General features: G+C 34.8%; 1 protein-coding gene across 9 annotated transcripts in view; it reads left to right on the top strand.

Moving 5' to 3' along the window:
* The window catches only part of TEX11 (testis expressed 11), a 372,335-nt gene that overhangs the window by 249,625 nt on the left and 110,357 nt on the right, over positions 1–12,353 (top strand). For all 9 annotated transcript variants that reach the window (XR_015550362.1, XM_087426479.1, XM_087426478.1 and 6 more), the window contains one exon: positions 7,591–7,693. Coding sequence is in view for 8 of the 9 variants with exons in the window: in XM_087426479.1 (XP_087282605.1) it covers positions 7,591–7,693 (103 nt within the window). In the remaining variant the exon portion in view is untranslated. The remainder of the gene's footprint in view (positions 1–7,590; positions 7,694–12,353) is intronic.

Raw genomic sequence — 12,353 nt, forward strand, 5'->3', positions numbered from 1 at the left:
ACCACCAATCCAAACTCTGTCTCTATGTGTTTGTTTGTTATTGTTATTATCTACTACTTAATTAGGGAAATCATACGGTATTTGACCTTCTCCCTCTGACTTATTTCACTTTGCATAATACCCTCAATGTCCATCCATGTTGTCACAAATGGCTGGATTTCATCGTTTCTTATGGCTGAGTAGTATTCCATTGTGTATATATACCACATCTTCTTTATCCATTCATCCCTTGATGGGCACTTAGGTTGCTTCCAAGTCTTGGCTATTGTGAATAGCGCTGCAATGAACACAGGGGTGCATGTATCTTTACGCATTGGTGTTTTCAAGTTCTATGGATAAATACCCAGCAGTGGAATAGCTGGATCATATGGTAGTTCTATCCTTAATTTTTTGAGGAATCTCCATACTGTTTTCCATAGTGGCTGCACCAGTTTGCACTCCCACCAGCAGTGTATGAGAGTTCCCTTCTCTCCACATCCTCTCCAACACATGTTGTTTCCTGTCTTGTTAATTATAGCCATTCTGATGGGCGTGAGGTGATATCTCATTGCAGTTTTGATTTGCATTTCCCTGATAGTTAATGATTTTGAACATCTTTTCATGTGTCTGTTGGCCATCTGTCTATCTTCTTTGGAGAAATGTCTGTTCAGGTCTTTTGCCCATTTTTTAATTGGGTTGTTAGTTTTTTTGTTGTTGAGGTGCATGAGTTCTTTATATATTTTGGAGATTAAGCCCTTATCAGATGTATGGTTTGCAAATATCTTCTCCCAATTGTTAGGTTGTCTTTTTGTTTTGTTGATGGTTTCTTTTGCTGTGCAGAAGCTTTTTAGTTTGATGTAGTCCCATTTGTTTATTTTTTCTATTGTTTCTCTTGCCCGGTCAGACATGGTACTTGAAAATATGTTGCTAAGACCAATGTTGAAGAGCGTACTGCCTATGTTTTCTTCTAGAAGTTTCATAGTTCCAGGTCTTACATTCAAGTATTTAATCTATTTTGAGTTAATTTTTGTGTATGGTGTAAGGTAAGGGTCTACTTTCATTTTTTTGCATGTGGCTATCCAGTTTTCCCAACACCATTTGTTGAAGAGACTTTCTTTTCTCCATTGTATGTTCTTGGCTCCTTTGTCGAAGATTAGCTGTCCATAGATGTGTGGGGTTTTTAAGTTTTTGAGGAACCTCCATACTGTTTTCCGTAGTAGCTGTACCACTTTACATTCTCACCAACAGTGCACTAGAGTTCCCTTTTCTCCACATCCTCGCCAACACTGTTATCTTTTGTCTTTTTGGTAATAGCCATTCTAACAGGTGTGAGGTGATATCTCATTATAGTTTTGATTTGCATTTCCCTGATGATTGATGATGTTGAGCATCTTTTCCTGTATTTGTTGACCATTTGTATGGTCTTCTTTGGAAAAATGTCTGTTCAGATCCTCTGCCCATTTTTTAATCAGATTGTTTTTTCACTGAGTTGTGTGAGTTCCTTATATATTTTAGATAGTAACCTTTTATCAGATATATGGTTTGCAAATAATTTCTCCCATTCCATAGGTTACCTCTTCGTTTGGTTGATTGTTTATTTTGCTGTGCAGAAACTTTTTAGTTTGTTGTAGTTATACTTGTGTACTTTTGCTTTTGATGTCATATCAAAAATCATTGCCAAGACCAATGTGAAGGAGCTTTTTCCCTGTCTTCTTCTACAAATTTTACAGTGTCGGGTCTTACATTTAAGTCTTTGATCCATTTCAAGTTAATTTTTGTGAGTGGTGTAGAATAGGGATCCAATTTCATTCTTTTGCAAGTAAATATCCAGTTTTCCCAGCACCATTTATTAAAAGGACTGTCTTTTCCCCACTGAGTATTCTTGGCTTCCTTATCACATAATAGTTGACCTTATATGTGTGGGTTTATTTCTGGGCTCTTGATTCTGTTCCATTGGTCTGTGTGTCTATTTTTATGCAAGTACCATACTGTTTTGATTACTATAGCTTTGTAATATAGTTTGAAATCAGGAAGTGTGATGCCTCTAGCTTTATTCTTCTTTCTCGAGATTGCTTTGCCTATTAGAGGTCATTTGCGGTTCCATACAAATTTTAAGATTGTTTTTTCTGTTTCTTTAAAAAATGCCCTTGGAATTTTGATTGGGATTGCATTGAATCTATAGATATCTCTGGGTATATGGACCTTTTGTGTGTGTGTGTATGGAAGATCAGCCCTGAGCTAACATCCATGCTAATCCTCCTCTTTTTGCTGAGGAAGACCGGCTCTGAGCTAACATCTATTGCCAATCCTCCTTTTTTTTTTTCCCCCAAAGCCCCAGTAGATAGTTGTATGTCGTAGTTGCACATCCTTCTAGTTGCTGTATGTGGGACGCGGCCTCAGTATGGCCGGACAAGCAGTGTGTCGGTGCACGCCCGGGATCCGAACCCCGGGCCTCCAGTAGCGGAGCGCGTGCACTTAGCCCCTAAGCCACGGGGCCGGCCCTATATGGACCTTTTAACAGTATTAATTCTTCTGATCCATGAACATGGGATATCTTTCCATTTATTGGTGTCTTCTTCAATTTCTTTCATCAGTGTCTTACAGTTTTTAGTGTACAGATATTTTATCTCCTTGGTTAAAATTTGTTACTATGTGTTTCATTGTTTTTGATGCTATTGTAAATAGGATTTTCTAAATGTCTCTCTGATATATCATTGTCGGTATATAGAAACACAACTGATTTTTGTATGTTGATTTTGTATCCTGCAACTTTACTGAATTTGTTTATTTGTTCTAACAGTTTTTTTGGTGGAGTCATTAGGGTTTTCTGTAAATGAGATCATGCCATCTTTAGAGACAATTTTACTTCTTCCTTTCCTATTTGGATGACTTTTATTTGTTTTTCTTGTCTAATTGCTGTGGCTAGTACTTCCAATACTATGTTGAATAAAAGTGGTGAGACTGAGCACCTTTGTTTTGTTCCTGATCTTAGAAGAAAAGCTTTCAGTATTTCACGATTGACTATGACGTTAGCTGTGGGTTTGTCATACGGCCTTTATTATGTTAGGGTATGGTCCTTCTTTACCCAATTTTTCAGGAGCTTTTATCATGAAAGGATGTTGAATTTTTTCAAATGCTTTTTCTGCATCTATTGAGAAAATCATATGATTTTTTCATTCTACTATTTTCATTCTATTAATATGATGTATCACATTTATTGATTTGCATATGTTGTATATCTTTGCATCTCAGAGATAAATCCCACTTGATCATGGTGTATGATCCTTTTAATGTGCTATTTAATTCAATTTGCTAGTATTTTGTTGAGAATTTTTGCATCTATAGTCATCAGGGATATTGGTCTGTAGGTTTTTTTCTTGTAGTATCCTTATCTGGCTTTGTTATCAGGGTAATGCTGGCCTCATAAAATGAGTTTGGGAGTGTTCCCTCTTCGATTTTTTGTAGTTTGAGAAGGATTGGCATTCATTCTTCTTTAAATGTTTGGTAGAATTCACCACTGGAACCATCTGGTCCTGGGCTTTTCTGTGTTGGGAGGTTTTTGATTACTGATTTAATCTCCTTACTCATTATTGGTCTATTCAGATTTTCTTTCTTCATGATTCAGCCTTGGTAAGTCGTATGTTTCTAGGAATTTATCCATTTCTTCTAGGTTATCCAATTTGTTGGCATATAATTGTTCTTAGTAGTCTCTTATGATCCAGTGTATTTGTTTGGCATCAGTTTTGATGTCTCTCTTTTATTTCTGATTTTATTTATTTGAGTCTTCTCTCTTTTCTTCTTAGTCTAGCTAAAGGTTTGTCAATTTTGTTAATCTTTTCAAAAAAACCAATTCTTAGTTTCATTGATTTTTTTCTATTTCATTTATTTATGCTCTAATCTTTATTATTTACCACTTTCTGCTAAATTTGAGCATAGTTTTTTCTTCTTTTTTAATTCCTTGAGGTGTAAAGTTAGGTTGTTTATTTGAGATCTTTTCTTTTTCTTAATGTAGGCATTAATTGCTATAAACTAGTTCCTTCTTAGAACTATTTTTGCTGCATCCCATTAGTTTGATATGTTGTATTTTCATTTTCTTTTGTCTCAAAATACTTTCTGATTTCCCTTTTGATTTCTTCTTTGACTCATTGGTTGTTCAGGAGTGTATTGTTTAATTTCCATGCATTTGTGAATTTTTTAGTTTTCCTTCTGTTATTTATTTCTAGTTTCATACCATTGTGGTTGGAAAAGGTACTTGATACAACTTCAGTCTTATCAAATTTGTTAAGGCTTGCTTTCTGGCCCAACATATGATCTGGAGAATGTTCCATGTGTGCTTGAGAAGAATATGTTTTATGGTGCTATTGGATGAAATGTTCTGTATGTGTCTGTTAGGTCCATTTGGTCTATAGTATTATTCAGATCCACTATGTCTTTATTAATTTTCTGTCTGGATGATCTATGCATTGTTGAAAGTGGGGTGTTGTAGTCCCCTACTGTTATTTATCGCCATCAATTACTCCCTTCAGTTCAGTTAATATTTGCTTTAAATATTTAGGTGCTCGAATGTTGAGTCCATATATATTTACAATTGTTTTCTCCTGTTGAGGAATTGATCTCTTTATCACTATATAGTGACCTTCTTTGTCTTTTGTGATTGATTTTGATGAAAATCTATTTTATCTGATATAAGTATAACCATTCCTGCTTTTTTGGTTGCCATTTGCATGGAATATCTTTTTCCATCCCTTCATTTTCAGCTAAACACACTTTCAGTGTGTTTTTAAGCTAAAGTGAGTTTCTTGTAGGTAGCATATTGTTGGATGTTGTCCTTTTGGTTTTTTTTTTTTTTTATCCATTCAGCCACTCTGTGTCTTTGATGGGAGAATTTAGTCCATTTACATTTAAAGTAATATTGATAGATAAGGACTTACCATTCCCATTTTGTTAATTGTTTTCTGAGTTTTTACTTCCTTTATTCTTTATCCTTATCCTTATCCTTTACTTCCTTTATTCCTTTTTGATTTTTTTTTTTTGTAGTGGTGTGCTTTAATTCCTTCTATTTATTTTTTATGTATGTACTAAAGATTTTTTTCTTTGTGGTTACCATGTGGCTTACATAAAACTTCTTTTAGATATAAGTCTGTTTTAAGCCAACAACTTAAGTTCAATCACATAGAAAAAACTCTAAACTTTTACTTCTACTCCCCCCACATTTTATGCTATTGATTTCACACTTTGTCTTTTTATATTGTACATCTGTTAACAAATTATTTTAGCTATAGTTATTTTTAATATATTTTTAACTTTTATAATAGAGATAATAGTGATTTACGCATCACCATTACAATATTAGAGTATTCTGAATTTGACTATATTTTTACCACCTATTGAAGGACATCTTAGTTGCTTCCAAGTTTTCACTATTATGAATAAAGCTTCTATAACCATTCATGTGCAGGTTTTTTGTGGACATTAGCTTTCAGCTCATTAGGGGAAATACCAAGGAGTGAAACTGCTGGATCATATGGCAAGAATATTTTTAGTTTTGTGAGAAACTGCTAAACTGTCTTCCAAAATGGCTCTACTATTTTCCATTCTTACCAGCAATGAATGAGAATTCCTGTTGCTGCACTTCCTCACTAGCATTGGGTGTTGTTGGTGTTTTAGATTTTAGCCATTCTAATAGGTGTGTAGTGGTATCTCATTTTAATTTGCATTTCTCTAATGAAATATGATGTCGAGCATCTTTTTCTATGCTCATTTGCCATCTGTATGTCTTTGGTGAGGTTTCTGTTTAAATCTTTTGCTCATTGTATAATGGGGTTGCTTCTTTTGTTATTGTTGAGTTTTAAGAATTATTGGTATATTTTGGGTACCAGTCCTTTATCTGATATGTGTTTTGCAAATATTTTTTCCCACAGTGTGGCTTGCCTTTTCATTCTCTTAACAATGTCTTTTGCAGAGCAATTTTTTCTTTAATGGGTTGTGTTTTTGGTATTTTGTTTAAAAAGTTATCACCAAACTAAAGGTCACTTAGATTTTCTCTTATGATACCTTCTAAGAGTTCTGTAATTTGGGGTTTTACATTTAGGTTTTTCATCCATTTTGAGTTAATTTTTGTGAAAGGTTTAAGGTCTGTGTCCAGATTCAGTTTTTTGCATGTGGATGTCCAGTTGTTCCAGCACCATTTCTTGAAAAAACTATCCTCATTTTTTTTTTTTTTACTTTCTAGTGTCCCCCTTCTACTAGTATGGAAATTATTTACTGTTTGTAGTCTTTTAGTGGTTGTCCTAAAAAGAATAGAATTCTTATGTAACTGTCCTCCATGTTTGTAATCTCTCTGTGCTGCAGTTTGGCTAACTTATTCTGTTTTATCCTTCAGTTCACTAATTTTTTCTTCACCTATTTCAGTCTGCTATTAAACCTATCCATTATGTTTCCATTGGGGTTATTGTATTTTTTGTTTCAAGTAGTTCTTTTTTTTTCAAATCAGCAAGGTCACATTTTATGGTTTCTGTTTCCTACAAACTTCTGTGGTAGTCAAAGTGTTTAACAATTGATATAGCATGGACAGTAATCAATCAGAATGGATACCAGCTGGAATCAGCCACTGTAATTGTATCAATATGTACTATTGAATATCAACCTACTTATGTATATTTTTAAGCATATCTTTTATTTCTTTAAACTTTGAATACATAGGTATTTTATAGCCAGCTTTTGAAAATTCTGGTATCTGCATCTTGAGAATCTGTTTCTGCTATCTGTTGTTTCTGCTGATTCTCACTTATGGTGCCTTGTTTCCTAGTGTGCTTGATTTTTTTTTTATGTTTACTACTCATGATTCTTGAGAAATTATTTATGGAAATATTTTGAAGCCTACAATGAAGGTACCTTCCCCCAGAGAGGATTTACATTTGTTTCTTCAGATGTTTGGGATCAATGTAAACTAAATTCATAGATTGGAGCCTTTTGGCCTCCCATATAGTGTAATTTGGGGCTGTAAATACATGAGAGTCTGTTTGTGTTACACCTCAGAGATTGGTTATCCCCACCCCATTTTTCTGCATTCTTCTCAGAACCAAGGTAACTTTCTTTGCAGTCCCCTGGCGATATGGGTAGGAGTGGGTCTCCTGCTGGTTTGCACTTAGCCTAAGAGTGTGATCTCTTGGACCTTGAAGTCTATTTCCCTGTCCTAGTGAAGTCCATTAAAACTAAAGTTAACATTTGCCTAGATTTACAAATGTCCACCAGAAAAAAACGTGGCTTTAATTCTCTACTTACTTCTCTGGGACCTCTCTTTTTCTTAGATTTTGCTTGGTAATTGCTGTACTATCTTGTCAGTTGCTTTTGGAATTTAAATAAATGTTATCCAATTTTTTGTTTGTTTTCAGTAGGAGGGTTGGTCTGACATATATAATGTACCCTATTTTCAGAAGCAGAACTCCTTGTTTCTTTAGCATTTTAAGAGAACAGTCCTTTAAAGATTTTTCTTAGATTCATGTCTTTTCATTATGAGTATCTCTCAGCTATTGTTAATGATATTAGTAAAATATGGTAAGGTATTCCTTATAGCTTTTATAAAAGAGAACCAATATTTCTTTTTTTCAGGCTAAAGAGGCAGTGACAGAAGCTGAACAACGTGATCCTGCAAATATTTTCACTCAATTTTATATATTCAAGATTGCAGTCTTAGAGGGCAACTCTGACAGAGGTATAAATGTTATTTATGAGTTATATTTAACTGTTAACACAAAGAATAAATAATCCTCTTTGACCATAATAGAAAAAAACATTGTTTTTAGAACAATGGAATTGAATATATATTCTACCTTTCCTATGTAAAGATGATAAAACCATGCAAAAAGAAACTATGGAAGGTTACATAACAATAAAAGAACAAAGGCTACCTGTTGAAGGAGTAGCAACTAGACAGATGTGGGACAAGAATTGGGAGGAAAGTCTTGTCACTATATGCTTTTTTGTACTTTCTGTCATTTGAACCAACCTATTCAAAAATTAAGTTTAAAAAGCTGTGGGGCAGGGGGAGGTTATACTGCAAGTCCGTATCAGTTAAGAATTGTCTGTAGAGAATGGAAGTCTCCAGGGTACCTTTTGACTGTCCTCACTTATTTGGAAGGGGGTTGGTGAGAGATTTGGCCATGAAATGGAGTTTCTGTCCACAAAGTTTACAGTTTTGGAATTGCTTACATGAACCTCATCCCATTAATGCTGTGTCCTTTCCATTAAGTTAAGCAAAGTTTCCTAGCTGGTGTGTCTGCCCCAACATGTATCTTGACTTAGTTACAGATATGCCTATGCTATGATATTATTCCTGTTCAGCCATCAGGGTAGCTGGGCAAATCGTGGAGCAATTTGAACTCCAGACTGGTTGCCCTTTGTGAAAGGCACAAGTTGAGAAATTGAGAAGCTTGAATTAATGAATTCAAACAGAATTTATACTAATCCAATTAAGCAACTCTTTCTGGTGTTCTGAGCATCCAATTTCCAACGTGTGTTGGGGGGGAGTTTCCCCCAACACCAACAAGCAATTCTTGGACACCAAGGTGTCCAAGAATTCAACTCAGTTCTGACACTATCTACCCAGAGACAAGGTATGTAGGAAGGGGCACAGAGGTTTCATGTCCTCTCCAGGCACATCACTCTCCCTGCATCTCCACATGTTCACCAACCTGGAAGCTCTCCGATTGGGTTTTTATGGAGGCTTCATGACATAGGCGTGATTGATTAAATCATTGTCCATTGACAACTGATTCAACCTCCAGCCCCTCACTCCTCCATGGAGGTTGCGGGGGAGTGGGTGGTTTGGAGACAGGACATGGGACTGAAAGTTTCAATCCTCTAATCACATGGTTGGCTCCATTGGCAACAAGCCCTCATCTTTAGATGGGGTCCAAAAGTCACCTCATTAACATAAGAAAAGACCTTAATGGCTCTTTGCACTTAGGAAGTTCCAAGGGTTTTAGGAGCTCTGTGCCAGAAACAGGAATGAAAACCAAATATATATTTCTTATTATAAATCACAATATCACAGCAACTATTTATGAATACCTACTGTGTGCAATGGGCTTTGTTATTCACTCTGTAAGAAAAAGAAAGATGGTTTATCCTGCATTGAAAAAGAAATGTTCAGGATAGTAAAGTATACCCATATGTTAATTAAGGAGTAGCAAATTGGAGTCAGCTCTTTATCAAGGTTAATATTGCTGTCATATCCATCATCAGTGTTTTCATTAGAGATTTCTGGACATTTGTTTTACTTAATACATTATGTTGAAAGATAAAAGAACTTGAAACTTTTTGCCAGCAGAAATGGCAAAAAAATAGCTTTCCTTTTCTTTTAACATTCTATTAAAATAAAATTATTTTACTTTTTAAACATAACATCAGCTCAATCTTTTTATTTCTTCCCCAGTTATCTGTGACCATTTTTTAAAGTCATGTTTATTGAAGATGCATATAATGAAATTTGCTCTTGCTAATGTATGATTCTATGAGGTTTATTTATATTAATAATTCTATGAGTTTTGACAAATGCATATAGTCATGTAACCACCACCACAATCAAGTTATAGAACAAAAAATTACCTCAAGCCTCTTTGTTGTCACTCCTTCCCATCACTTCCAGACCTAGAAACTACTGATCTTATTTCTATCTCTGTAGTTTTTCCTTTTCCAGAATGTCATATAAATGGAATCATATAGTATGAAGCTTTTTCAGCCTGCCTTCTTTTACTTAGCATAATGCATTCGAAACTCATTCATGCTGTTGTGTGTTTCCATAGTTTGTTCTTTTTTGTTGCTGAGTAGTATTCCATAGGATGGATGGACCACAGTCTGTTTACCCATTCACCAGTTGAAGGATATTTGGATGGTTTCCAGTTTGGGTGATTTTGAATAAAGGTGGTATAAACATCTATTTACAGATTTTGTGTGATGATAAGATTTCACTGCTCTAGGGTAAATATCTAGGAGTGCGATTGCTGTGTTGTATGGTAAGTATATGTTTAACTTTATTAGAAACTGCCAAACTGTTTTCCAAAGTGGGTATACAATTTTACATTCTACCAAGCTATGTATGAGAGTTCCAGTTGATCTACATTCTCACCAGCACTTGGAATTATCCATTTAAAAAAATTTTTAGCCATTCTAATAGTTGAATAGTGGTATCTTACTGTGGTTTTAATTAGCATTTCCATAATGTCTAATATTTGGCATCCATATATCTTCTTTGGTGGAGTATTTGTACAAATCTTTTGTCCAGTTTTCTGTAGGAAACTTTGTCTTCTTCTTATTGAGTTTTGAAAGTTCTTTATATATTCTAGACACAAGTTATTTATCAGATATGTATTTTACAAATTTTTTCTTATCAGTATCTTTCATGAGAAGTTTGACAAAGTCTAATTTATCTTTTTTCGTCTTTTATTGACTGTGCTTTTGGTATTATATCTAAGAAATCTTAGCCTAATCCAAGATCACAAAAAATTTCTCCTATGTTTTCTTCTAGAAATTTTACAAGTTTAGGTTTAGGGTTAGTTCTGTGATCCATTTTGCCTTAATTTTTGTATTTGATTTAAGGTATGAACTGAAGTTCATTTTTTTGCACATGGCTATCCAGTCATTCCAGCATCATTTATTTAAAAAACTATCCTTTCTCATCTGAATTGCCTTTGCATCTTTATTGAAAATAAGTTGTCATGTGTGAGTGGGTCACTTCCTGGACTCTTCATTCTGTTACACTGATCTATTCATGTATCTTTACATCATTCCCATACTGTCCTGATTAGTGTCACTATGTAATAAATTTGGAATCATGTAGTGTTAGTCCTCCGATTTTGTTCTTCTCTCAAATTTTGGCCATTCTAAGTCCTTTGTATATCTCTATGAATTTTAGAATCAGTTTTTCAATTTCTACAAAAGTGAATATTGGTTGGGATTACATTGAATCTATAGATCAATTTGGAGAGAATTGACATCTTCCAATCCATGAACAAGTTATATACTTCCATTTATTTAGGTCTTTTATTTCTCTCAGCGGTCTTTTCTATTTTTCAGTGTACAGGTCTTGTGCATCTTTTGTCAGACTTATCCTTAAGTATACTATATTTTATGCTATTTTAAATGGCATTTAGAAAAACTTCAGTCTCTGATTGCCTATTGCTAGTATGTAGAAATACAATGATTTTTGTACATTGACCTTGTATTCTACAAACTTGCTAAACTCACTGATTAGTTCCCGTAGCTTTCTTGTAGATTCCATCAGATTTTCTACATAGATGATCATGTTGTCTGTGAATAAATCAATTTTACTTCTTCCTGTCCAATCAGGGTGCAATTCATTTTTTTGGTCTATTGTACTTGTTAGAATCTCCAGTACAATGTTGAGTAAAATTGATGATAGCCGGGGCCGGCCCGTGGCTTAGTGGTTAAGTGCACGTGCTCCGCTACTTGCGGCCTGGGTTCGGATCCCGGGCGTGCACCGACGCACCGCTTCTCCGGCCACACTGAGGCGGTGTCCCACATACAGCAACTAGAAGGGTGTGCAACTATGACATACAACTATCTACTGGGGCTTTGGGGAAAAAAAGGAGGAGGACTGGCAATAGATGTTAGCTCAGAGCCAGTCTTCCTCAGCAAAAAGAGGAGGATTGGCATGGATGTTAGCTCAAGGCTGATCTTTCTCACAAAAAAAAAAAAAATTGATGATAGCGGACATCCTTGGCTTTTTCCTGATTTTAGAGGGAAAGTATTTGATCTTTAAGCATTAAATATGATGTTAGCTCTAGGTTTTTCATAGATACATTTTATCAAGTTGAGGAGGTTCCCTTCTATTTCCAATTTTCTGTTTTTTTTTTCTCAGAGATGGATGTTGAATTTGGTCATATGGTTTTTCTGCATCTATTGAAATGATCAATTTTTTAAAAAGTTTGTTAATATGGTCAGTTACATTGATTTTCAACTGTTAAACCAATGCTGTGTTCCTGGGATAAGCTCCAGTTGGTCGTGATCTATTCTCCTTTTTATATAATGTTAGTTTGATTTGCTGACAGTTTGTTTAAGAATATTTGTACCTGTGTCCGTGAGTGATACTGGTCTGTAGTTTTCTTTTCCTGTAATGTTTTTGGTTTTGCCATCAGGGTAATACTGACTTCATAGAATGAGTTGGGAAATATACCCTCCTTTTCAGTTTTCTAGAAGAGTTTGTATTGCTCAATTCGTATTATTTCTTCCTTAAATGTTTGATAGAGCTCACCAGTGAAGCCATCTGGGGCTGGAGTTTTCTTTATGGGAAGGTTTTTAATTATAAACTCAATTTCTTTAATAGATATAGGGCTATTCAAGTTATCTATTAT

This window comes from Ceratotherium simum, chromosome X (genome assembly GCF_057802395.1).
Source record: "Ceratotherium simum simum isolate JZ-2026a chromosome X, ASM5780239v1, whole genome shotgun sequence".
Lineage (NCBI taxonomy): Eukaryota > Metazoa > Chordata > Mammalia > Perissodactyla > Rhinocerotidae > Ceratotherium > Ceratotherium simum.